At 48.4% G+C, this 24742-nt stretch overlaps 1 protein-coding gene across 3 annotated transcripts; it reads right to left on the reverse strand.

Moving 5' to 3' along the window:
* Nucleotides 1-1287: 1287 nt before the first annotated feature.
* LOC137430337 (pyruvate dehydrogenase [acetyl-transferring]-phosphatase 1, mitochondrial-like) lies at nucleotides 1288-24742 on the reverse strand. Of its 3 annotated transcripts, none has more exons than XM_068121129.2 (7): nucleotides 24410-24742; nucleotides 16969-17394; nucleotides 10862-11161; nucleotides 10526-10773; nucleotides 6491-6733; nucleotides 5722-5902; nucleotides 1288-1993 (listed from the first exon to the last, which is right to left on the reverse strand). In XM_068121129.2, exons 2-7 carry the CDS (start codon nucleotides 17341-17343, stop codon nucleotides 1775-1777), a joined length of 1566 nt encoding a protein of 521 aa, XP_067977230.2. In that variant the 5' UTR covers nucleotides 17344-17394; nucleotides 24410-24742; the 3' UTR covers nucleotides 1288-1774. The 3 variants fall into 3 exon arrangements, with proteins under 3 accessions (XP_067977230.2, XP_078636683.1, XP_067977231.2); XM_078780557.1 differs by having other exon boundaries at nucleotides 24293-24454; XM_068121130.2 differs by lacking the exon at nucleotides 24410-24742 and adding an exon at nucleotides 23706-23724.

The following is a 24742-nucleotide window of genomic DNA, read 5'->3' on the forward strand; positions in this document are numbered from 1 at the left end:
TCAAATGGCTCGTTCATCCCAGTAAGCTGGTACTCATTTTGCCGACCTCAGAGGGCTGACAGGCTGAGTCAACCCACCTAGTGTTAATTAAACGGTGAACAAGGGCTTGAACTCAGAAGTTTAACACAGTACTGTCCGTGAATTGAGTTCGATATCAGTTTACATCACTTTCAAGGATCAATGTATTTGTTTCGAAATGTCAAATGTGGTTTTTGTTTCTTTTAAAGGTCACATTAACAAAATCTAGAATAGTTTCAACATAATTCCAATGAACTTTTGGTTCTAAGACATCTTGAAAAGTAAGTTCACCCCCACAAAAAAAATATTCCATATTAAATGCCAAGTCTGTATATATAAACCCGAGTTGTGTGTGTGTGTCCAGTTTTTGTGTGTCCGCATTTTATTCAGAGATTTCAGAGGTTCATCAGTGAGTGCCTGGGAGTGTTTTTGGCCAAAAAGTATATGTACAATATAGAAAAAAAAAAAGTTTGTTTCTTCGGAGTTGGGGGGGGGGGGGGGGTAAGGGGGAGGGGGGCGGGAAAAAAAAAAAGAAAAAAAAAAGCGCTCGATAGTGCCAAAGCCTTTTAAAATTAATGGTAGTTACAGTATATACAAGTACACATTCGCATGAATAAATACAAAACAATTACCAGACATTTGATTACAAGTAAATCAAACAATTCAGGAAGTGTACGAATTTGGTAGTACGGCTTCTTCTTCTTCCTGATCGGCATCACACAACTCAGAAACGTGAGCCACATTCACTCAGAAACGTGAGCCACTCCACTTCCTCTCCTGCCTCCCCCTTCCCTCTCCCCCCTCCTCCCCTCCACTCGCCCCCTCCCCGTCCCTTCCCCCGAACCAGGGGACAGGGCCAAAAATGATACTGCTCTTTCACCTTATTGCCTTGCAGTGTTCATAAATACCACGTTTGGTGAATTTCTGCACAACCGCTTAAGAGATAGTGTGACGGACGGCCAGACGGAGCAAATTTACCATTGCTTTTTTTTCAAAAAGCATGGGGATAATAACCACAATCTAACATGCACCAGCACAGGTTGAGTAAATTTAGACAAAACTTGTTTCGAGGGTTCCAACTTTGATTTATTCTTTCTTGCCAAGAATTAATTGTCAGCATCATCACAATACAGTCAAATCGGCTGTAAAACAATTGATGTCAGAAACTACAGAGGAGCATGTCACAAAATGACCTGAAAGCAAAAGTGCATTTTTTTTTTTCGTTCAAAGAAACCTGGACTTTCAAAAAGTACAACAATTGCAAAGATCGCACTTCTTAAATATTTATTCTTTCCTCATCTAGAGTGGCATACTCAAGCAAAATGATAACTTTTACCCCACGGCTTAGTTTAACGTACATCTGGCCTTATTTGAGCTAAAGCAGCATTTGCATTCAAAATGACAGTTTTCATGGAGCCTGGAAGGCAGAAGAACCAAACCAAAGAGGAAGGAAATAGCCTTAAAGGGATCCGCAGCTTTGTGTCAGAACTTGTAAAGATAATAAAGGAAACACGTACTTTTACATAACATAAATAACAACCTTCCGATAAATAAGAACCTCACAAAAAAAAGTTGATCTCACCTTTGCAGGAATAACAAGTTTTTTAAAAATGCACATGACGCACCCAAAACAAGCGAAGGTCGGTTATTGCAACACTTTGAACCGTACATAACTTGACAAGAGACAATGTAAAATTGTATCAAGCACTGAAAAAACAAAAAACGAAATTCAAGCTTGCAATACTTGATGGTTATATCACTGTTGCCGATTGAAACCACTCGGGTCCAAATAAATCACGGTGACTGTGATGTCATCTCTGTAAACCCGAGTGAGGTCTTCAGGTAAGCTGAGTGAGCGAGCAAGTCTCTGGGGATCTACCCCACCCCAGTCATCTCGGCCAACTGTATGTCTGACCAACATGGTGGCTGAGTTTCGGTCTCCACCTGTGGGGTTTTGACCTGCCTCACGTCGGGCCTGTTGGGGGGTAGGAGAGAAGGACAGAGAGAAGAGGGGGGTAGAATAAATTACAGGAAGTAAAGACCATACAGAAGGGTAGGAATAATTGATGAAAACAACATTTGGTGTGATGCAAAGACACAAATTTAAGCTCAATAAGCTTTGGAGAAATATGTTGGAGAATGGCACTCGTTGGAGCGCAAACCTCCGCCAGGCTGAACAGTTTACGTTTTGTATCCCACTGATAGGCCGGATCTACATCCGAACCTGAACCAAAATCCAATTGGTTTGCTCTTGTCACCTATATACCCACTTATCCACCAAGTTTTGTTATAACCTGTCCACAACTTTGAGATATTGTGCTTAATGGCTATCATTGATGATAACTTGATGGTTATATTGATGATATTTATATATTGATGGTTATATATCGTTTTGGCCATATCACTCAATGACGAAGAATCACTTTAAGAAATTTAAAATTCTCGTATCTGGATCCGGATCTTCACAAAAATCTTCACCTTTAACCTGTCCACAAAGTTCATCCAAATCCATCCATATCTATTTCAAATATCCTGCTCCCAGACAAACAAACAAACAGAGACAGACACGGGTGAATACATAAGGTGACGGAGGTACAAATACAGTTGTAGACTTGTGTCTTAGAAAATAAAAAGGTTAGGGTGCCTGTCCGCTATCACCGCCAGCTTGCAAAGATTGGAGGGAGGGTTGGCACTCGTACACAGTTTACACAAGTCGGACATTATTTTACTTAGAGTGAAAAGTTAGTCTAATGGTAGCCAATGAGTCGTCATTTGTTAAACATATTGGTTTAATATCGTTAAGGTTTTGAAGAGTCCCAAAGAGATCCTCACATTGGTAAAGCTAGTTATTTCATCGTATACCATCTCGATTAATTGTCTAAATTCCGTGATAAGTCTGCGTTGCGATTTTGTAGTTAGAAATCCCATAAGTGTCATTTTTCTTTTCCGCACACCATTTGCTGCAACTCACAGCATCACGACCAAATTCTTGTCACAGGCAACCCCGGAGCCACTTCAAACAGGTTTCATAAACGCCTGAGACCATACATCGCACCGTGACGGCACCTTCCATAGACGGGGACGGGGGATGGAGGGGGAAGGAGACTGCGAGACTCGAGCGAGGGAGGAAAGAAGCTCCATGAAAAGGCAGAGCAGAGAGCCGAGGAGTTTTGGTGGAAGGAGCGGTTTTTTTCGAGATGGGGAGAAAGACTGAGGTTCAGTGACATGGAAATTCAGAGCTTGAGCGGGTTTCCAGACTCTGTTAAGTTGCTCGCTTCTTTTTCTTAATACGCCATTGAGGGTCCTTTGCGTCCTTTGCCATCTCTGTCCTTTCTTTTGCTTTGCTCGCTCGTTATTGTTTATTTATTTTGGGCTTTCCAGAGCATTTTCATTATTATATTCGTTTTGGAGCCACTCGATAGCCACGTTCTCTGGCATCACTAATTCGACCTGAAGCGTTTCTTTTTGTCACTATCCTTCACGCTTGATTTATTCATTCATTCATTTCTCGACACTCGTTATCTTTGCTTCACCATTTGTTCCTCGTTCCTTCCTGCATTTTCTGTCTCTGTGCTTTTGCCATTGTATAATCGCTCCCTCCCTATTGCATCTCTAGGCGCTGCATGACGTCATCGCCGGTCCTGAAAGGGGGCCCAGCGACGACGCGCGCCGAAAGGGAGTACTCAGTTTACTCCGTTTGTTTGTTTGTTTGTCTTGTCTGTTCGCCCGGGCGATATGTCAGCCATCCTTTGAGCGAGGAAGCTGAACAAGTGCTTTGGCAAAAATGGTATTTTTATTTCTTAATTAATCAATTAATTAATTAATTATTATCTATTTATTAAGTACTGATTTATTTTCTTTCTTATCCAGGCAATATATCAGGCTCATTTTGAGCTAGGAAGCTGATATTTGGACACGACAATGACCAAGCGATTTGGCTATAAAGGGCATTTTTGATTTATTAATTAATCAATTCATTAATCGATTGATTATTTCATTTTTCAATTCCTTGATTTTCAACAAGTTACAGATTCGGATGAACCAGTGGTAGTTTAGGAGGAACCAGTAGTTTATGCTATTAGCCAAATGATTAAAAAATCAATTTTACGATTATTATTTATTTCAATTACACAATTAATCACTTAATCTATTATTGTACAAGTGGTCCTGAGCCGATTGAAATGGTCCTGAGCTCCCTCCGAATTCCATCTCCATGTGCTGCAAAGAGGCGTCGCCGGGTACTGAAGGGGCCTCAGTCTTATCGGCGGCCTCAGCAATGTCGCACGCTGGATTATATGTTGTTTATTTATTTGGCATGAAGGCTGTGTACTTTGAATGTAGCTCTTCTTGTCTTCCTCATGTCTTTGCGCACCTTCGCCTTCACATGCCCACATCGCTGTACCTCTACCTCATCTGCATCACCCAAGTGTCCTGCCAAAAGATGTGCTAAAGACATGCCATGAGTGACGTCACTGGCCCGCAGGGAAATTCCAGAGGCGTGGTCATACGAGAAGCGAGAGAGGAGTGGAGTGGGGTTGAGGTGGATATTGCTACATCGGTTTTTGACATCTTCAGATGCATAGGCCAAAGTGGTGGCGATGTTGTCCACCACATATAGCGAGGTGGGATCGGTCGCTGGCAGACCAACACAGGTGTTTGATTCACCACTCAAATCGCCCGTGTACATATGCTGGTAGTTGGGTAGAGATGGTGTTAGATCCGTGTGATGGTTGTTTCTTCCGCGTAATTGTGGGGCTGGCAACCTCTGTCAATACAACAACAACATGCATTTTAAGGCCATTTTTCCTGCTAGAGCGGGGGTGAGCCTTGCGGGAATCTAGCCATCTCTGTTGTTTCATAGCAGCTCTCTGTAAAATGTTCCAAACACAAAACCGAACATCTTGTAGGCCCTATCCACACTCGGGTATTTCGGCCAAACTTGTCCAATTTCTGGCAACCATCGGATCTTTCGGTCATTGGTGTGGTATGAAACCATCTCGATTTGTATTACTACAACCACCAAGGACGCATAAACTGGGCATATTTGTAATTCGAAAATTATTCGGCATTTGACTTATATTGCTTGTTAATGTTATCTGTGGACAATATGGAAGTCGTGGTCACTTTCACTAGGCGACGTCACCGCTAATGTGAAGAAGAAGAAGAAGATTTAAAATATTAATCTCAATTTTACCCACTTTATAAATAGCAAATCAGAAAACAACACATCATATCTACTTTGTAGAGTATCAAGGGATAGATCAGCATTGAGGCAGTCCGAGTGTTTGGCTTATCCTTTAATCTGATTGGATCACTTTATCCTATAAAATCACCATCTTGACATTTTATGGCATTGACCCAACGAGTTGCTTTGAAGTGTTCAAAATAATTTCATCATATATTAGTATTGCAATAAATAAACTACAAAAGAGTTTGTGAATGATGAACACATGAAATACAAGACCAATGCTTTTGCTGAATTTACATCACTTGGTCACATGAATAACCAACTCATTATCATTCATGTAGAGTTGGCTGTAATAAAATAATTATATGTGAAATGTAATTGTCCATCATCATTTCCAATGCAGAAGTGATGTTTTACTGAACCCTTCAAAAATATTTTAAGATGAAACGCGAAATCACCGATCTGCCGGTCATTGATCAATGAAAGCCATGAATGTGAAGTTGCCGATAGCTTACCTTAAGCTGCTGTAGCATATCTCCAAGGGTAAGAGAGCACACCGAAGGGTTTGGTGGTGGAGCAGGAATAGCTGGTGCCTGGTCAAAGTGCTCCCCCACAAGTCGTACAACGTCCTGACGATGCAAGACTTCCCAAAGGCCATCGGTTGCTATCACGACAAAACGGTCTTGAGGACCCAATCTAGAAAGCCAAAGAAGCACAGAAGTGAAAAGAATGCACAAGGTCTCATTAAAAGCAATTCCTATAAATACAGGAAATTTAGATGGAGAAAATTGGCAATTCTATTCCTGCAGTTTCACCGCAGTGCCATTGCCATTATTGTTTACTTAAGTAGATTTCCATGCTCAATGTTTCCAATCATAATCTTTTTCTTCTTATGCTTCAATGGCTCCGATTATTCCCACCTTATGGGGTCTGCCGGGAGGAATTATTGTGGCCCAAGTCTTTCTGGAACTGGCTGGTCAGGCCTGAGAATCGACTGCGGTGGGAATTTGGCCAGGGTGCCGGCGATGGTTAACCTACTCTTCCGGAAAGACACCAGTTTATGCCGAGCCTAGACAACTCAAAGGTGAGTGCACATATCTCTAAGCTATCCTGCACCTCCTCAAAAATCATATTTAAAGGAAGAAAATAAAGCAATACCATTGCGACAAGAACAGAAAAGAAAAGTCAGAGCTGATCAAATATATAAAATGTGTGATGGACCATTACATGTGGATTTTACATGGAAGAGGAATAATTTTGAACAGTTACTCAGCAGGTACTTACTGGTGATAAGTGATTTCAGGTTCAGCAGTAAGGTAAGGTGGTGTGTGGTAGTCAGGAATAAAAAGGTAGGGCTGGGCAGCGACACCCGAGTGCAGACCAGACTCTTCAAAGACTCGCTTTTGTAGTTCCAAACTCCATTTGAAGCGGACATCTCCAAAGGCACGGAAAGGCATCAGGAGGCCAAGTAGCCTACCTTGCTTTACCACAGTGTCACACTCTTTCATTGGGTGCTCTGCCTGCAGCCTTTTCCCACAACAGGTGAAAATACAATCCCCAACAAACACACATTATTGATACCAAGAGATTACAAAGTCCAAGACAAGTATAACTTCCTAAACAATTCACACAATGGCATGTGCAAAATAAAAACCCAGCAGTATTGGTTGACAGTGAGTCTCCGGCACAAAGTGAGTGCCACAAACAACAGCACGTTTGCCATTCACCAAACTCTCATACAGCTATGGCATCACAGGTGCTGAATTGGCCACAGGAATGTTTCTCTGTCACAAATTATGCACTTGTATTTGTTAGGTGGTGTGTGGTACAATGTGTTGTTAACGCTTGTAAGTATACGATTCAATATGGAACCAATTGGTTGTTTGACATGCCCATCATTTGCTGAGGTGAGATGTTTATTCAAAACGGTGATTTGTATAAAAGGTGGCAAGTTGTAATGTTGTAGCTAGACTTTAATCTGGGTAGAAAGAATGCCAGGGTTCGAGAGATCTCCGGTTACTTCTGGATATAGAATCATCTAGAAAGTATGAGCGGTTTGTAGAGGAGGGACTTGGGGATGGAGGGATGCAGGCACACTGCCATCGTGAATGTGCTCTCTCAGAAGATACTGTGATAGTTCTGCAAAACAGTCATTCCCTAAAAGCAACGCCATACAACATACAGGTTCCCGAGTTAGTTATTTCCTTATTAAATGTTCAGATAGTTCTGCCTTCTGTGTAGTGAGTTTCATGGGTCAATATGCGTTGTGTGGGATTAGCTTGCGATTTCCTCTCTTTCTTTCTTCATCTCAAAAGCAAAGCGCAATCCCTATCAAGTCACTGGGGAAGCTGAGCAGATCATTTGCATATTCGCGTGAAAACGGGGATTCAAATCCCCACGCCAATTCCCAAAAGCACCACTGTAGACAACAACATCGACCACCACTTTCACATTAACAACTTCCCAACCATCTCTGCACCACCATACCACAACTACCTTCCTCTACAAAAAGAAACAGCAACCCACCGCTCCATCCCGATTATTAACCAACAATCATCCCACAGATTCAAGACCTCCACCATGCAAACACTGCAAACACCCAAAACTCTGCCTTTACCTTCAGAACTGTCAACACCATCTGCACGGTACGAGGGAGATACTGGCATTGATGCACCTTGTACCACAATCTTCAAACCCCACTCATGGGAAATGCAAAGGTGCGCTAACTTCCCCATAACTTCCTACAGACAGCTGCACCCCTTCGCTTGCCTGCCATACCATTTGGGGTCCTAGTGCACGTTCGCGCCAAAAACGCGCAGAAAAATACATCCGCCCCATGTTAAGTGAGGATCTCCAAGCCATGGCCAAGTTCAAACATCACTGAAGACAATGTGAGCACAGCGAACTGGCGGCAAAGCTGACATCAGCAAGAGGACCGCCTGGGCTAATGAGCGCGCCACGACATGGCCAAATGGGGCAGCACATGAACTTTGCCCCTGGCTGCCATGCCTGGAAGAGGTGGGGCATGAACCCCAAACCCCACCTAGCCCCTCACCTCCCCAGATAGATAAAAGGAGATTTTAAAAAGCTATCTGAAAAGCAATTAGTGAGTCTATGGTCTGGTTCTGGGTTTCACAAGTACAAGTCTGGACAAATCTACGAGTCAGTCTGGGATGAGTCTGGAGTCTGGGCCTGATTCACGGTTCACAAGTCTGGCAGACAGCGGGGTTCTGGACTAGGGGTGGATGAGCTGGCGAGGGTGTTGGATCTGAACAGGAGTCAGGAGCAGCGGATCAGCAATTATCCAGTCCATAATTAAAAGAGCTCAACCAGTTATTTACCCACTCCATAGCACAGTGAATTGAAGGACATGACGGTCCTCACACAGCGAGGTGGCGGACAAAGCAACCTCAATATATCCATGTATGTATGTATGTATGTATGTATGTGTGTGTGTGTGTGTGTGTGTTTCTGAATTGGTGACAACATCGTATTAATAAGATTGTCCTAAGGGGATAATTACCCAGGTTAGCTCTGCACTGTGTCCTTTTGCTCTTGTGCATTGCCACAACTACACAAATCCTCCCCATTGCATGTCTTATGTCCTTCCCTGCTGTACATGCAATAAACACATTGATTTGAATGTCCACATACTTTTCCTTGCCCACTTTTGTAAATAAGCCTCATACATTAGTTATTCCGGTCTGTCTGAGCATGCCATTTCCTTCATTGATCTAGCGTAGTCTGTACTTGCGATTTGCCAAGACGTTTCAGTTCCACAAACTGGCTCCAGTTTCACTCCAGTTCTATATCCGGTGTGCACTGGCAGTTCCGCTCGACTGCATCTGATTAAAACCTAAGATAAGATTGGTGCACATGGAGGGCACAAACCCCGTTATCCCCAGGTAAACGGTAATCAGATGGAGGACCGTGGGGGATCTGGTAGACCAATTGGCGTTCACAGTTGATCGCAACCCGCCAGGGCGTGGAGTTATTCGCGCTCAGCGGCCTCAGGTCCGGTAGTCCCGGGAGGAACCGAGGCTCCCCCTCATAATAGGGTCCGTAGGAAACTCGAAATCTGAGTCCGTAGGAAAGTAGAGTAGACAGGGGAGCATAAGAACAGCCAGTAAAAAGTTGCTTTGTCATGTACCATGCTGCATGGACCACTTGGGTTTTACTTCAAAATAAACTCAGGTTTGGAGTTCACCCGCCCGGTGGTGTGCATCGATCAAGTAAATAATCTTAGGGTCTTGTGACTCTCTGATCAGGGTTCTTCGGGTCAGACCTGTACAAGTAGGAAACGTAAAGCAAAAGGATTCGGTTTTTGTCTTGGAGGAAAGCTCAGATGAAGATTATTTTAAAAGTTTGATGTATCACATTATCAAACACAATACATAGACAAAGGTGAATACTGGTGGAGGTGAAAGCGTACCCTCCAAGATTCCATATTAAAGAACGATGGCACCAACTGATCTTTGCATAATACGTCCTGCTCAGGTATGATCTTGAGGTACAGGATGGTCGAGCACAAAGCAAAGGTGAGTGAAGAACATGATGTGTATCAGATTCCATGATTCCTAGATGTGATGAGCAATTTTCTTGGTGACTCAGGTGACCACCATTCAGCACTTGTACCTCTTCAATTATGGATCAAATGAATGCGACCATGTTTTGTCTGCCATCAGGATGCTCTTCAGAAACATGTTACCTTCGCTTTGCCAAGACTGCCGGTGGGTCATGCGTAGCAATGAATGTGAGGCCAGCTGATCATCATTGAGCAAGTCGGGAACCCACTTTGCACAAATATTCCTTTTTCCCAGTTTTTCCATCAGTATTTGGATTATGCTCGCAGGGGGAAACGTCTATGCAACCCCAGCAGAGGTAATGCTTCGGTTCTACAGCAGAATATCATAACCTCCTGAACAAGCTCCTCGTCAGTTACAGTGTTTAGTTGGTACAAAGTCTCCGTACAGTGTTTCACATCCTCATGACCAGTCAGGATGGCCATTGGCCATCCATCCACTTCCGCATGGTTTCACACATGATGGTTTCCAAAGCTTCCATCATAAGCTGATGAATGTCACGTGATGTTCCTGGAATATAAAATACTAAAAGTACATGTAATTGTATGTGTGTGAGAAACACGCAAGTGAACAAAAACTCGCTTCAACACATCAAGGTGTTGAGATGGAAGTGTCAAACAGGTAAACTCCATAACATTACGGGTATAAAAGCCAACACATGAACGGATTATTTGGCGCATTATACTCACATCACAACCACATTTCAATATTCCCTTATAGTTAGTCGTTTGCTTACCTGACTAGTTCACGCTCATTCTGAGCAGAGTGGTCATTAGTCAGAGACTGGGCCAGCCAAGTCCCATTCGCAGTCCGCATACCCAGAACTGCACGGCTGTCCCCTGTGTTAGCAATGTAGAGATCGGTGCCGTCCACATATGCCATGCACGCAGTGCACCCGGAAAATGCCACTCGACGTGCCAACCGACTTTGCCCAGCAGTTTCCGAATGCACTTGCGCTTCGAGGGAAATGTCCAAATCCAGTCTCTGTGGGCAATTCAATAGAGATGGTTAAGGCCAAAGTGAAGAATTAACCATCCGCCGTCTCTGTTCCTTGGTGTTCACGGTTTCCTACCTTGAATGCTGTGACAAGTGCTTCATGTGGGGGCAGTCCCTCCCCCGTTTCCAGGTCAAGCAGCTCCTGCCAAAAAGTCCTCAGAGACCAGGCACGTTTTTCTGCCCACTGCCGCCCTGGAACCTCTCCAACTGGGCCGAGCCAGCTAACCAGATCAGGAACTGGATCACCAGCATCTGCTGCCACCTCTAGTTCCTCAAGCGTACGTTGTGGTAGCAAGGCAGCCGATACATAGGGAAAGAGACGCTGGCTGACGGCTTGTGCACATGCTGGACCACCATGGCCATCAAAGACCCCAATCTGGGAGCAGGTATGTCGGGCAAAAAGAAAATTCCGTCATAACAAGATTTGCTGTTATATCACTACGCGAGCTGGATTAGCTGCACTATTCCTGCGAGAAACAATCAGAACATTTGAAGAACAACCTAAACCTGGTCAAAGTGAGATTTGGATAAAGAGCTAGGTCTATGATCTCCCCTGTATCAAGGCAGATAGCAGTTTTACATGACTTGCAGAATAAATGTAGGTGTGTCAGCTATGGCTGCATGTATCTATTTTTATAACAAGGTACAAGGTTGATGGAAGAGCTGATACCCAAATTACGACAGAGATGAACATGCCCACACAAACTGCAAGTGCTCCAGTGGAGTGTGTGTGTCGTTGGTTTTTATCTCCATATGTGGGTTTCAGAAGGTGGCACAGTGGCCTCCTCTGTCTCAAATTATCTACCTTCATGTGTGTGTGTGTGTGTGTGTGTGTGTGTGTGTGTGTGTGTGTGTGTGTGTGTGTGTGTGTGTGTATATATATAGGTGTGTGCATGGACATCAAGCATAAATATATCATTCCATCTTTCTCTTTCTCTTTCTCTCTCTGTCTGTCTTTCTCTCTCTGTCTGTCTTTCTCTCTCTGTCTGTCTTTCTCTCTCTGTCTGTCTTTCTCTCTCTGTCTGTCTTTCTCTCTCTGTCTGTCTGTCTTTCTCTCTCTGTCTGTCTGTCTTTCTCTCTCTGTCTGTCTGTCTTTCTCTCTCTGTCTGTCTTTCTCTCTCTGTCTGTCTTTCTCTCTCTGTCTGTCTTTCTCTCTCTGTCTGTCTTTCTCTCTCTGTCTGTCTTTCTCTGTCTGTCTTTCTCTCTCTGTCTGTCTTTCTCTCTCTGTCTGTCTTTCTCTCTCTGTCTGTCTTTCTCTCTCTGTCTGTCTTTCTCTCTCTGTCTTTCTCTCTCTGTCTTTCTCTCTCTGTCTTTCTCTCTCTGTTTGTCTTTCTCTCTCTGTCTGTCTTTCTCTCTCTGTCTGTCTTTCTCTCTCTGTCTGTCTTTCTCTCTATGTCTTTCTCTCTCTGTCTGTCTGTCTGTCTTTCTTTCTCTCTCTGTCTTTCTCTCTCTGTCTGTCTGTCTGTCTTTCTCTGTCTGTCTTTCTCTGCCTTTCTCTCTCTGTCTGTCACACCCCTTTTGCTCACTCCCCGTTTCTCTCCCTCCGCCACCCCTCTGTCGCTCCCCTCCCCTCCCACACCACCTCCTGTCCTCTGCCATCCCCCTCCGTCTCAGCCTCCCCCCCACCCCCAGGGTACCTTTGCTAGTATTCCAATATAGTGGGGGGGCCAATGTTTTCCCGTTGAATTCAAATGTTAATTTGTGGACACTGGTTGGGTTGTCTTTAGGGATGATAGAAGTTGTAGAAAAAATATGTCTCCATTTTTTTCAAGTTCTTTATAGCGGCCATTTTGGATTATCAAAATGGCGTTTGTTGAAAACCGAAATTGTCATTATCTTGGCTTCTAAATGACCTAGAGTGTTAATTTTGGTGTCCAAATGTACATATTTGCGGATACTTAATCCAATAAACACACATTTATACACCTACATATGATCAAAAGGGTTCTTATGGCAGCCATCTTGGATTTTCACGCACTTATGCCAACACATATATATATTTTTTTACACATACATATACATATATATACACATATATATATATATGCACTTATGCCCAGACTGTGGTTGATAGGTCGTGGTGCTCCTTGCGTGTAGCTGATTGTGAGCCAGCCATCTGACGGGCTTCTTCAGCAAGCCTACTCAGCTCTGGTGCTGTCAGAAAGAACCTTTCGCGGGCACTGGCATTCTGGGTAATGCCCACAATACCCCCTGTCACCTTCATGATCCTGTTGATGTGCTCCAGTGCATGGTCCACACCTACAGCACAGAAGGGGATTTCATTCTTATGGACACTGAAGTTCCCATCCATGAACTCTTGGTAGATCCCTGGATCTGTCATCTTCAGGGCCTTCATCTCTGCAAGGTACCGGGGAGTCAGCCTGGCATATTTCTGTTTGTCATGTGCAAAGAAGTATATGCACATCTCATCCAGTGAAGACAGGTGAAGCTCAAATTGTCCATCACGGGTGGCACGGATGAATGTGTATATCAGCATTATCATCCGCATGTAGCGTCGCACAAACTTGAACAGTGGACTCTTGGCTTCTTTCCTCTCATCAAACTTTGCCATGGCCTCCAGGACTTCGTTTGACTCGAGGACAGCTAGCATGTTGTTCTGCGCGCTTGTCATCTCCTCTCGGTTGTGTAGATGACAGCTCTGGGCAACCTGTTGTGCTGACTGGGTACATGGGCCCCTCAGATGGGGATGCTCTTGGAAGAATTCGTCCACATAGAGGTCGAAGAGGGCTTGGACAGTGGTGATGTGGGCCTCCAAAGCCCTCTTCATGTGCTTGGCTTCCAGTATTTGTCTGGTCGTTGTTGGGCCATAGATATCAGCCTCAGACCAAGCCTCGTCAAGACCACTGTCCTCTATGGCATTCCCAGCAGCCCTCAGTGCAGCCATCACAGTGTGCATCTCCCCTAGTCGCAGTACCCACTTGCCTTGGCAGTCATCTCTGGTCATCTCCAGCTGTTTGGCTCGCTCATACAGGGCCATGTCTAAGGTGATCACTGTCTTCCTATCGGGACCCATGACCATGCAGTTGATTTGCTGTGTCTGTTTCAAGACTGTTATCAGTGTTTGCCATTCATGGGCTGGTGCTGCTACCAATGGCAGGGCGTTGACCTCTGTCAGAGGCTTCGAAGAGGAGAGCAGTGAGTTGTAGGCTGTCCAAGTTGGGATATCGTGATGCTTGATCCTACTGCCAGGTGGTTGTTTTGGATCGTGGACGAGTGACCCAACAGGGTCAGCATGCTGGGGTTCTGCAGCTTGCAGCTGGTCATCTGGTGGGATGATGTCGTCTTGTACGTCCTCAGCTTCAGCTGTTCGCATGATTGTGCGTGAAAGTAGCCACACTGTGTCCGTCGCAGAGTACGGCTTGGTGACATCTGGGTTTGACCGTGTCTTGAAGCTATATGTGGTACCTGTGGCAGATTGTTTGTTTGGTGCTTGGCAAGGAACAAAGTCTGGAGCAGTCAGAACCTTGAGTGAGCGGTGTCTGGCCTTTCGGTCATGTAGTGTCAGTGTTCTATGTTCATCTGTGGAGGGTGCATGTTCCCGTCGTTGGTAGAGTGCCCAGGCTGTAGCATGGAGTGTCCGCTTCCCATCAGGTGTGTCTTCATTGAAGTCACTGTTGTCCACTGCAAAGAAGACAAACGTCCCTATGCGCATGGTTCTTGGAAAGTATACACCCTGTTCTGTCGTAGACTCTATGACTGAGTTGGCCAGCTGTGTCTCCAACCGCAAGATCCGACTATAATCAACAGACAGACCGAACCCATGCAGGAAATCCAGAAGCTTCTTGTTTCTGGTGGACTGATGGACTACAATGGCAACGGCAAGCTGCTGTGGCCATTCTAAGCGATGGCGGAATGGTGCATCTGGCTCTTTGGGCTTGTACGTGACTTGGCGTTTTGACTTGTAGCCGTACATGATGTTCTGACTGATGGTTATAACATCTCGATGAATAGTGGCTGAGCGCATAGTCTCTGGCTCAATGCTCGTGGCTGGTCCTTCCAGTAGCCAGCGGAGGAAAGCATAGAGTACTTTGGGTACATGCTTTTCAGCATCATCAGTGTTCATTTCTCCTTCAAATTGCCATGGGTGCTTGTTCTGACAAGCAATGGCACTGCGGAGAACAGAGGCACTCTCAAACAGTTGTTCGATGTTTTTTTCATTTGTCTTCGTCATTGCATCTTCGACAGCTGCATCACGCACGGCAGTGGAGAATACACAGTCTGACTCGTTTCGACGTTTTGGTTTCATGAAGTGAACGTCATCAATGTGAGAGTTTATTTTCTCCTTCATGCCTTGGGTAGTAGGTGATGGGACATTGTGCACACCATTATTGTCAAGAATCCTGGAGTAAACCGACTTCAGGTCAGACATGTTGAGAATTTCACCAGCTTGGAGTAGAGAGCGAACAAGGCTGACAAACTCAATGTCTGCGGCTATTTTGATAACATTAGTTTATTGCAGTATGTGTTCTTTGTCATCACTTGATGTCCCACTCTTGGGAGCACGTTGGACATTCTGCACCCAGCATGGGAGATGATACTTGACGTCGATCGCATGAGCATCATGTGCACTGATGGCAGCACTCAGCTGAACTTTCCACTTGTGGTTGCTGCCTTCTTCAACAGCTTTCTTCAGCTGTTTACCTGCGTTGAACGTGCATACAACATGTACACTTTCCTTAGTGACCTCTTGACAGAAGAAACAAAGGTCTCTGTTGAATGGAGTTGATGATGAACGTGTGAAGCGAAGAGTCTCGTCTTGCGTAGAACCTGAGGTACTTGCAGCGGCAGGTGCAGAAGAAGGACGTCCACACCTCTTATGAAGATGCTGGGTGTCGCCATGTTCGCAGGCTTTCTGGTGGCGAACTCTAGCACGCTCCAGGTGAGCAGTGTTGCATGTAGATCCATAACATGCCCGGTGCCACTTTGCTTTATTGTTCCTCAAGTCAGTGGCAGTGAAACAGCTTAATCGTTCGCTGATCTGTTTGAAGTCGGCATCACCATATCGTGCCCTCTCCTGGATGAACTGGAGAAACTTTGCATATGAGCCCAGTGCTGGCTCAGTCACAAGTGCACCTTGGGGATCCTGGCACTGAATGCAAAGTGTGAAATCAGTTTCTTTCTTGGTTTTCTTGCTTTTTGGCTCCATCATAGCTCAGGGTCACGAATCTGGAACATACAAATAACAAATAACAATTAAGATAGATGTGCATTAAGTTAGATTTTGGACACTGGTTCGGCTGTGCCATAAAAACCTATTTTTATCCCTTGTAGGTTATTAAAGAAGGTTTCATTCAATTCTCTATCCCCAAAAATGTACAACTGGACACCAGAATCGAAACTCTAGGTCATTTAGAAGCCAAGATAATGGAATTTTACGTTTTCGACATCCGCCATTTTGAAAATCCAAAATGGCCGCCATAAAGAACTTGAAACAATTGGAGACATATTTTTTCTAGAACTTATATCATCCCTAAAGACAGCCCAACCAGTGTCCAAAAATTAACAAGCAATTTCACCGGGCATTTCAATCTGCTACATTGGCCCCCCCACTAATAAAGGTATGAAGCCAAAAGTGGCTCATCAATATCAGCTATTGTAACATTAGCTTTCATTCTGTGCACATCAATTTTTTCTATTCCCATCAACTTCCCTTAACACACCCTCTTTCTTTCAGGTGGCCTGTGTTTCCTCCAATCCAATCATCTCTCCATCTCTAGATCTGTCCCTCGCTCTCCCTCTCTCCATTCCCTTGCTTGTATCCAAATGTAGCCCCACCTCTGTCACCTTGCTCTTCCATGAGCCTCATTCTTGTACGTACTTAATCCAATGCAGAGATCTCCCCAAAACGAACCACTCCAGATGGTGGTGTTAAAGCCGGCATTTTTAATGCTTTGTTCTTGAACAGGTTTCTCAATTGCAAAATGTTTATTCAATGCAATTAAAGGTTTTAAAAATTGAAACGTGACAAACTGAAACACGTACTTTAACGCAAATACCAAAGTACGTAATCATGCAAAGCAGGTCAAAATAGTAAGCTTGCATATTGGCCAAATGCATGGTCATACAACAATCCCATGGAGCACAAGGATAAAGGAGCCTGCAGATCCAATGAAAGGAAAACACCGTACAACCATGTGCTCGCATTGTCTGAAAGCATCTCACCAAAGCTCCTGGACCAAACAGACAAATTGCTGCAGCCCTTCTGTCCTCGCTTGGGGTGTTGGATGGGAGCTGATTACTGTGCAGCCCGACCAGAGATCCCAGTCCCTCGTGATTCAATCCGCTCAGGCTCAGAGTGAATTCATGCTCCCTGAGGATATTGTTCACCTGCAGTGGGCTCAGAAGTTCAGGCTGCTGTCGTGCGGGTGCTCGAGAAGGTGACGCGGAAGCGACGCTGGAGAGGCGGCTGGGTCTATCATGGATGGGGAGTCGTTGAAGATGCGCGTTCGAACCACGGAGACGCGAGGGTGCGACCACAGACGCTTTATGAAGTGAGGCCAGACGAGGAAGAATCAACGCTTTTGACATCTGTGCCATGCGGCGACTCTGGATCCTGGTTTGTTGGCGCTTGTGGGTCGAAGATTTTGCCTGCGCAAAATACACAATATTCAAAAACTCACAAACAACTCATGAAGTACATGAAAATGCAGTAAAATATTACATTGAAGGAGCTGGGGCTCCCACGTCGATCGGAAGAATGGACGCGACAAAAAGCTGGAATTCATCCGAGTTGCTTTAATCAAACCAAACACTCAGGCACTCTGAAAAGCCCGTTTATCGGGCAGCAATATATATACATATTATCCCGGAGCGTTTGCCCAGGAAAGGCGAGAGGGGGCGTGGCCCAGCGTCCTGGCTGCGGCCTGGCAAGTTGAGGGCGAGCCTGCCCGGGCATGGCCGGGCATGCCCGGGCGTCCCGACCGAGGCCTGGCAAGTTGAGCGCGGGCCTGCCCGGGCGTCCTGGACGAGCCCGGCATGGTGATCGCTCCGCGTCCTTGATAGGTGCAAGGCGATTGTGAAAACCCAGCGGTAGCCGCTACACACGTCCCCCCAGAATCGACTTGCACCGGCAGGGTCAATTTGAGGGGGGTCCTGATGACCCGGCCGAAGCGACCCCTGGCGGGTCGTGGGAGGGGGTCCGGTGTGGTGGTGGGCGGTCGAGTGGGGGGCACCGTGGACGGGGGGTGGCCTCGCCGCGGCGGAAGGGCCACCCGTGGTGGGTGGTCGACGTCCACGTGCGCCGGCTTGAGGCGGTCCACCGCAATCCGGTCCGACCTGCCGCCGATGTCGATGACGAACGACTTGTCGTCCCGTCGCAGCACCCGGAAGGGCCCGTCGTACGGCGGCCGGAGTGGCCCCCGATGTGCGTCGTGACGCACAAAAACATACTCCGCTGTGCGAAGTGCTGGGGGGACGTAGGACTGGGGGTCACCGTGGTGGGATGTTGGCACGGGGGCAAACCGTCGGGCGGCCTCCTGGAGGTCCGAGCGCTGGTGAGCTGCGGACCAGGGACTGGTAGCGTCGGGCACGAATTCGCCCGGGACGCGTAGCGCCTGGCCATAGACAAGCTCGGCGGTGGATGCCTGGAGGTCCTCCTTGGGGGCCGTGCGGAGGCCCAAAAGGACCCACGGCAGCCGGTCGGCCCAACCGCCGTCTTGAAGGCCGGCCATGAGCGCGGCCTTCATGGAGCGGTGGAATCGCTCGCACAACCCGTTTGCTTGGGGGTGGTAGGCCGTAGTACGGTGGAGCTTGACCCCCAGGTTGCGGGCGACCGCGCCCCACAGCTCGGAGGTGAACTGTGGTCCACGGTCTGACGAGATGTCCGCCGGTGCGCCGAAGCGGGCGACCCAGGTGGCGATGAAAGCCTGCGCCACGTCGGCGGTGGTGGTGGAGGCGAGGGGAACGGCCTCCGGCCACCTGGTGGTCCTGTCCACCATGGTGAGCAGGTGTGTGAACCCCCGTGACGGGGGGAGGGGGCCCACCAGATCCACGTTGACGTGGTCGAAACGTCGTTCGGGCACGGTGAAAGGTGCCAGCGGGGCCTGGGTGTGTCGGTGGACCTTGGCCCGTTGGCAGGCCGTACAGGTGCTGGTCCAATCGCGGACGTCCCGACGAAGGCCGTGCCAGACGAATCGCGCCGACACCAGCTTCTGGGAAGCTTTCCGGCCCGGGTGGGAAAGGCCGTGGAGGGAGGTGAAGATGCGGCGTTGCCAGGTGACGGGCACGATGGGGCGAGGCTGGCCTTGGGAGACGTCGCAGAGCAGGACAGTGTCCGCGAAGGGGATGTCGGCCAGGCGGAGGCCCGTGTCCGCCGCCCGGAGGGCTTGCACCGTGGTGTCGGTGGTTTGGTCCGCCGCCATAAGCGCAAAGTCCACACCCAGGTGGACCGCGTTCGCGCTGGCCCGGGAAAGACAGTCGGCCACGGCGTTGTTTTTGCCGGCGACGTGCCGGATGTCTGTGGTAAACTCCGACACGGCGGAGAGGTGGCGCTGTTGGCGGGCCGACCACGGCTCCGTGACCTTGGCCATGGTGTAAACCAACGGCTTGTGGTCGACGAACGCCGTGAAAGGTCGGCCCTCCAGGAGGTGGCGGAAATGGCGGACAGCCAGGTGTAGACCGAGGAGCTCCCGGTCAAACGTGCTGTATTTGAGCTCGTTCGGCCGGAGCTGCCGGCTGAAAAAAGCGAGTGGCTGCCAAACCCCGTTCACCCATTGCTCATGTACGGCGCCCACCGCGTAGTCGGAGGCATCCGTGGTGAGGGCGATGGGAGCGTTGAGCACCGGGTGAGCGAGCAGTGTTGCGTCGGCGAGGGCCCGCTTTGAGCTTTGGAAGGCCGCATCCATTGCTGCGGACCAGGCGATGTCGTGCTTGGCCGGCTTGCCCCGGAGGGCTTCGTAGAGGGGCCGCATGAGTTGAGCAGCGCGGGGCACGAATCGGTGATAAAAATTCACCATTCCCAGGAATTCCTGCAGGGCCTTTATGGTGCGGGGACGCGGGAACGTGGTGATGGCCTCGACCTTGGTTGGCAGCGGCACGGCCCCGTTCTTGGTGATGTGGTGGCCCAAAAAATCAACGGCCGTCGTGCCGAAGTGGCATTTGGCCGGGTTGACGATGAGGCCGTGCTCGCTGAGGCGCCCGAACAGTGTTCGGAGGTGGAGGAGGTGCTCGGCCCGGGACGTGCTGGCGACGAGGATGTCGTCCAGGTAAACGAAAAGGAACGGCAGGTCACGCAGCACGCCGTCCATCAAGCGCTGGAACGCCTGAGCAGCGTTCTTGAGACCAAACGGCATCCGCAAGAATTCGAATAAGCCGAACGGCGTGATGACTGCCGTTTTAGGGACGTCGGCCGCCCTGACAGGTACCTGGTGATATCCCCGTATGAGATCAATTTTCGAAAAAATGACCCGTCCCGCCAGACGGGCGGAGAAGTCTTGGATATGCGGGATCGGGTACCTGTCGGGGGTGGTAGCGTCATTGAGACGGCGATAGTCGCCACACGGGCGCCATCCACCCCCCGGCTTTGGCACGATGTGCAGTGGCGAGGCCCACGCGCTATCGGAGCGGCGCACGATGCCGAGGTGCTCCAACGCGTCAAATTCGGCCTTTGCCACGGCGAGCTTGGCTGGGTCGAGGCGGCGGGCCCTGGCGTAGACCGGCGGGCCCGTGGTTGGTATGTGGTGCTCGATCCCATGCCGTACTGCGACGGCCGAAAACGTCGGCCGCGTGAGGGCCGGGAACTCCGTGAGCAGGCGAGCAAACTCGTTCGCCGCCGGGACGGCGCATGCCAGCTCGGTCGGCGCGGAGCTGCTCAATGTGCATACCAGGGAGCTGAAGGTTTCGGCGTTGATTAAACGACGCCGTTGGACGTCCACCAGCAGTCCGTGTGCGCAGAGGAAGTCGGCGCCTAGCAGAGCCATGGGCACGTTTGCGGTTACAAACGTCCAAGCAAAGTGTTGGCCGCCGAAGCAGAGGGTGACGTTGCGCGGGCCGAAGGTGCGGATGGTCGATCCGTTGGCCACAACCAAGGAGGGGCCGCAAACCGCGGATTGCCTGTCCTGGTCAGAGGCGGGTATGACGCTCAGTTGGGCGCCGGTGTCGCACAGGAAGCGCCGTCCGGACGCTTTATCCGTGATGAACAGTAAGTTGCCCGTGTGGCCGGCGCTCATGGCTGGTAATGAACGCCGGCCCGGCCGTTTCCCGGCCTGCCGAAGGTGCACGGGGGTCGGCATGTCCGGGCCTTCTGTCCGAACCTGGCATGATAGTAACACCATGCTTGGTCAGGTGGAGGCCCCGGTCGTCGTGCTGGAGGTGGTCGGCTCGGTGTAGCGGCCGCCAATTGCGTCGGCAGTTCGGTCGTCGACCGTGCCGGGTGGTGCTCGGGCGCCATGGGTGTTGCGTCGGACGGCGGTGGGTCCCATGTCGCCGCTGCGATGCGCTGTCCTGCGGCGGAGATCTTGTCGGCTTCTCTGGCAAGGGCCCGGGGATCTGTGATCGTCGTGCTTGCCAGGGCGAGGCGTACCGGGTTAGGCAGCTGACGGAGGAACAGCTCCCGGAACAGGAATGCCGGAGAGTGCTCGCCGAGCAGTGAAAGCATGTAGTCCATTCGCTCGGAAGGGCGCGTGTCGCCGAGCTCGGGCAGGTCGAGCAGGCGCCGTGCGCGTTCCGCCGATGGGAGGGCGAAAGCGTCGAGGAGAAGCTTCTTAATCGCGCCGTATTTGTCAGCGGCTGGCGGGCTCTCGAGGAGGCCCAGGGCGCGGGCCGCGGTGGCCGAACCGAGCGCTGCTACCACATGGTGGAAGCGGGTGTCGTCGGCCGTGATGCCTCGCAGGGCGAACAGGGAATCCGCCTGTGCGAACCAAACCGCCGCGTGAGCCTCCCAGAAGGTAGGCAGTTTAAGGGCGACTGCCGTGTCCATGTCGGTAGGTCACCAATGAAGGAGCTGGGGCTCCCACGTCGATCGGAAGAATGGACGCGACAAAAAGCTGGAATTCATCCGAGTTGCTTTAATCAAACCAAACACTCAGGCACTCTGAAAAGCCCGTTTATCGGGCAGCAATATATATACATATTATCCCATAGCGTTTGCCCAGGAAAGGCGAGAGGGGGCGTGGCCCAGCGTCCTGGCTGCGGCCTGGCAAGTTGAGGGCGAGCCTGCCCGGGCATGCCCGGGAGTCCCGACCGAGGCCTGGCAAGTTGAGCGCGGGCCTGCCCGGGCATGCCCGGGCGTCCCGACCGAGGCCTGGCAAGTTGAGCGCGGGCCTGCCCGGGCGTCCTGGACAAGCCCGGCATGGTGATCGCTCCGCGTCCTTGATATGTGCAAGGCGATTGTGAAAACCCAGCGGTAGCCGCTACAACATACAGCATTAGGCTGGTTACATTTTTTTTCCTGTTTATCATCGCCGCCCACCCCATAAAAGTCGTCCGTCCCTAAAAAATTTTTTTTTTTTTTTTTTGCTCGCAAAGTCAGTAAAATCCGTTCCCGCTCAGTGGAACAGGTTCGAATTTTGTATGTGCTCGCGTACCGTCTGAGCCAAGTTACATGTGCACGACAGTTTGACAGAAAATGCCGTTCGTTGTTTGCCAAATTCGACGAACATCCAGTGTTCTAAAGGCGTGGGTTGGTGCCAAAGTGCCAGAAAATATCACTCTCGACGAACTGTAGTATGAGCACGTGTCGGGAACGCTTGATGTTAAGAAATATAACCGTTTTAATGTACGTTGTTGTTGTTGTTGTTGTTGTTGAATATTTAGTGTGTGCGGGTTTTCCCCCTCACTCACCATTTACGTGGACCGCAAGGTTTTGCTTCTGATAAATGGGGTGGGCGCTTCCTTCTTTTATTCATAAAGAATGGTGGGAAATGTTGGACTCCAGTTCTGTTCTAAACTAAAATCTGTCGATATATCTGTACTGGGAATTTGGGATCCCAGATCTGTATTTCTAGTTTTCATTCCCGGGTGGTTCAAAATTCCAAACCAAATCCAGACTTGGAAAAAACAGAATTTCAGTACAAAACACTGAATTTGATCTGAGACTGATGAATACTTGCAATTATTAGTTGTGAAAGGGTGTGTGTGTGTGTGTGTGTGTGTGTGTGTGTGTGTGTGTGTGTGTGTGTGTGTGTGTGTGTGTGTGTGTAGCTCATTTTTTCAATGTACAATTTTTCCCCACATTTTTGTTGTTTGAACCTTGATGTTTGTGGCTTGGCTTGGCTGATAGGTAAACAGTATGGTAGACAATATACAAGTATATTTTATGGAGATTTTTCTTTTTCAGGTGTACCAATTGAGGACACCAATGGCGTGGTAAACATCTCAGTGGGAGATAAAAAGACTATGACCCATGTTGCAGCTGGAGATTCAACATTGGCAGATGTGATCAATACCCTTGGAAATTTCATCGAGTTCGTTATTACTGTCCTGGATCAGCCAAACCAACAGAAGACCAATGAACATAATGCTTTCGATATGTATGAATGTCATGGCAATAGCTGCTGATAGATACATGTATGGCAACCGGACATTATTCTTAAAAGCCGAAGTTTTGGTCCACCATTGTTATACGTATCAGCAAATATTAAAAGTAAACAGAACTCAATGTGACATAGGTTTCTTTATTTTCTTTATTTGAATCGTATCAGCGCGTACATACGAAGGTTTACTAGTTTAGAAATCATAACGTGATGCATCATGCATGTCCGATCAAGTATATTTAAGGAAAAAACATTGTGCGTTGAATAATTCATTAAAATTTCACTCTGAAAAAAAAAAAAAAAAAAACCCTCCCTCCCTACCAACTTTTTGAAAAAAAGTGATGATAAACAGGAAAAAATTTTTAACCAGCCTTATTACACCAATATGTCATTGGGCTAACAGGATGGCCTCGAGACATCGACCCTCACCTATGGGCTGATGACTCTGGGTTGGAATCTTGACCCAGCTATAAATCTCAACCCGGTGTTTTCCACGCAGGGTGAGGAATAGATGTGTCTGCCGTCTTTTTGATGGACGGTTAAGCCGGGTGTACCATCTGCTGGTATTAGAGCATTAATTGGTGGATCTTTTAGATCCCATGGTGTCCTTCGCAAAGAATGGTCGGATTATTGCCGGCACTGAACGAATTCCAAATTCCTACCAACTTCGGTCGACCGACAGGCCTGGCCAACCGGGTCGTGAAAGCCTTTTTTTTTTCTTTTTTTTTCTTTTCTTCTATCCTAGACCACATGCAATAAAAACCCACGGTTGTTAAAGTGGCCATTTCTTGCTATTCTTCCCAAAATCTCTCCGAGGGACTTCAGAGCTGGGAAGGCTTCCTTCCCTAGCTTCGACCATCCGCCAGTGGATCTTTAAGTTTAACGTCCACAAGGGAATGCAAGTACGCTGGAATGCAGGCCTAAGGTCCAATGGATGACGAGAAACACCGATCATGACGAAATACGAAGCCGACGACAATTATGATCGTTTCACGATTCGATTCGAGGCTGTTCACCTCATCTCGTCAGCCCCGTGAAGCCGTTCATCGGTATAAATCATTAAATGTCAATTCCGCGTTCGTTCGACATGTGCAAGGTCAACGGGAAGCACAGTGAGAGATTATCAGTCTGACCTTTATCAACGTGTGACCTCACGCACTCTCAGTCTCTCACTGGTTATCGGAAGCCGGTGCACAGTGCACTTGACAACGGCAGACGGCTGACTCCTTCCGGCTGCAAGGATCCGTGTCGTCGGTTCCGTCGGCCGGAGTGGCTGAGTGAACTAGCACCGCCCCCCTTGTGACCCTTAAAAGGACAAGAGGTGTTTCGAAATCTCGCCAGAGCACTGAGCCTCTTTATAGAGAAAGTTGCGACCACTGGATAGCGCGTCGCCCACTGAACGTAACACACACAACTGACGCTGCCGCACACACAGGTCGGCCATCTTAACCACTCGCATCGGAATC

Source organism: Myxine glutinosa, chromosome 6 (assembly GCF_964187855.1).
Source record: "Myxine glutinosa chromosome 6, kmMyxGlut1.1, whole genome shotgun sequence".
Classification (NCBI taxonomy): domain Eukaryota; kingdom Metazoa; phylum Chordata; class Myxini; order Myxiniformes; family Myxinidae; genus Myxine; species Myxine glutinosa.

What these genes read in the sequence shown, in the direction of transcription:
- LOC137430337 (XM_068121129.2), bottom strand. Translation starts at nt 17,343, where the DNA reads ATGGCACAGATGTCAAAAGCGTTGATTCTTCCTCGTCTGGCCTCACTT. An exon ending in TGTTTGGTCCAGGAGCTTTG is followed by an intron (nt 11,162 to 16,968) that starts GTGAGATGCTTT and finishes ACCTGCTCCCAG; the next exon opens with ATTGGGGTCTTTGATGGCCA. An exon ending in CACTTGTCACAGCATTCAAG is followed by an intron (nt 10,774 to 10,861) that starts GTAGGAAACCGT and finishes AATTGCCCACAG; the next exon opens with AGACTGGATTTGGACATTTC.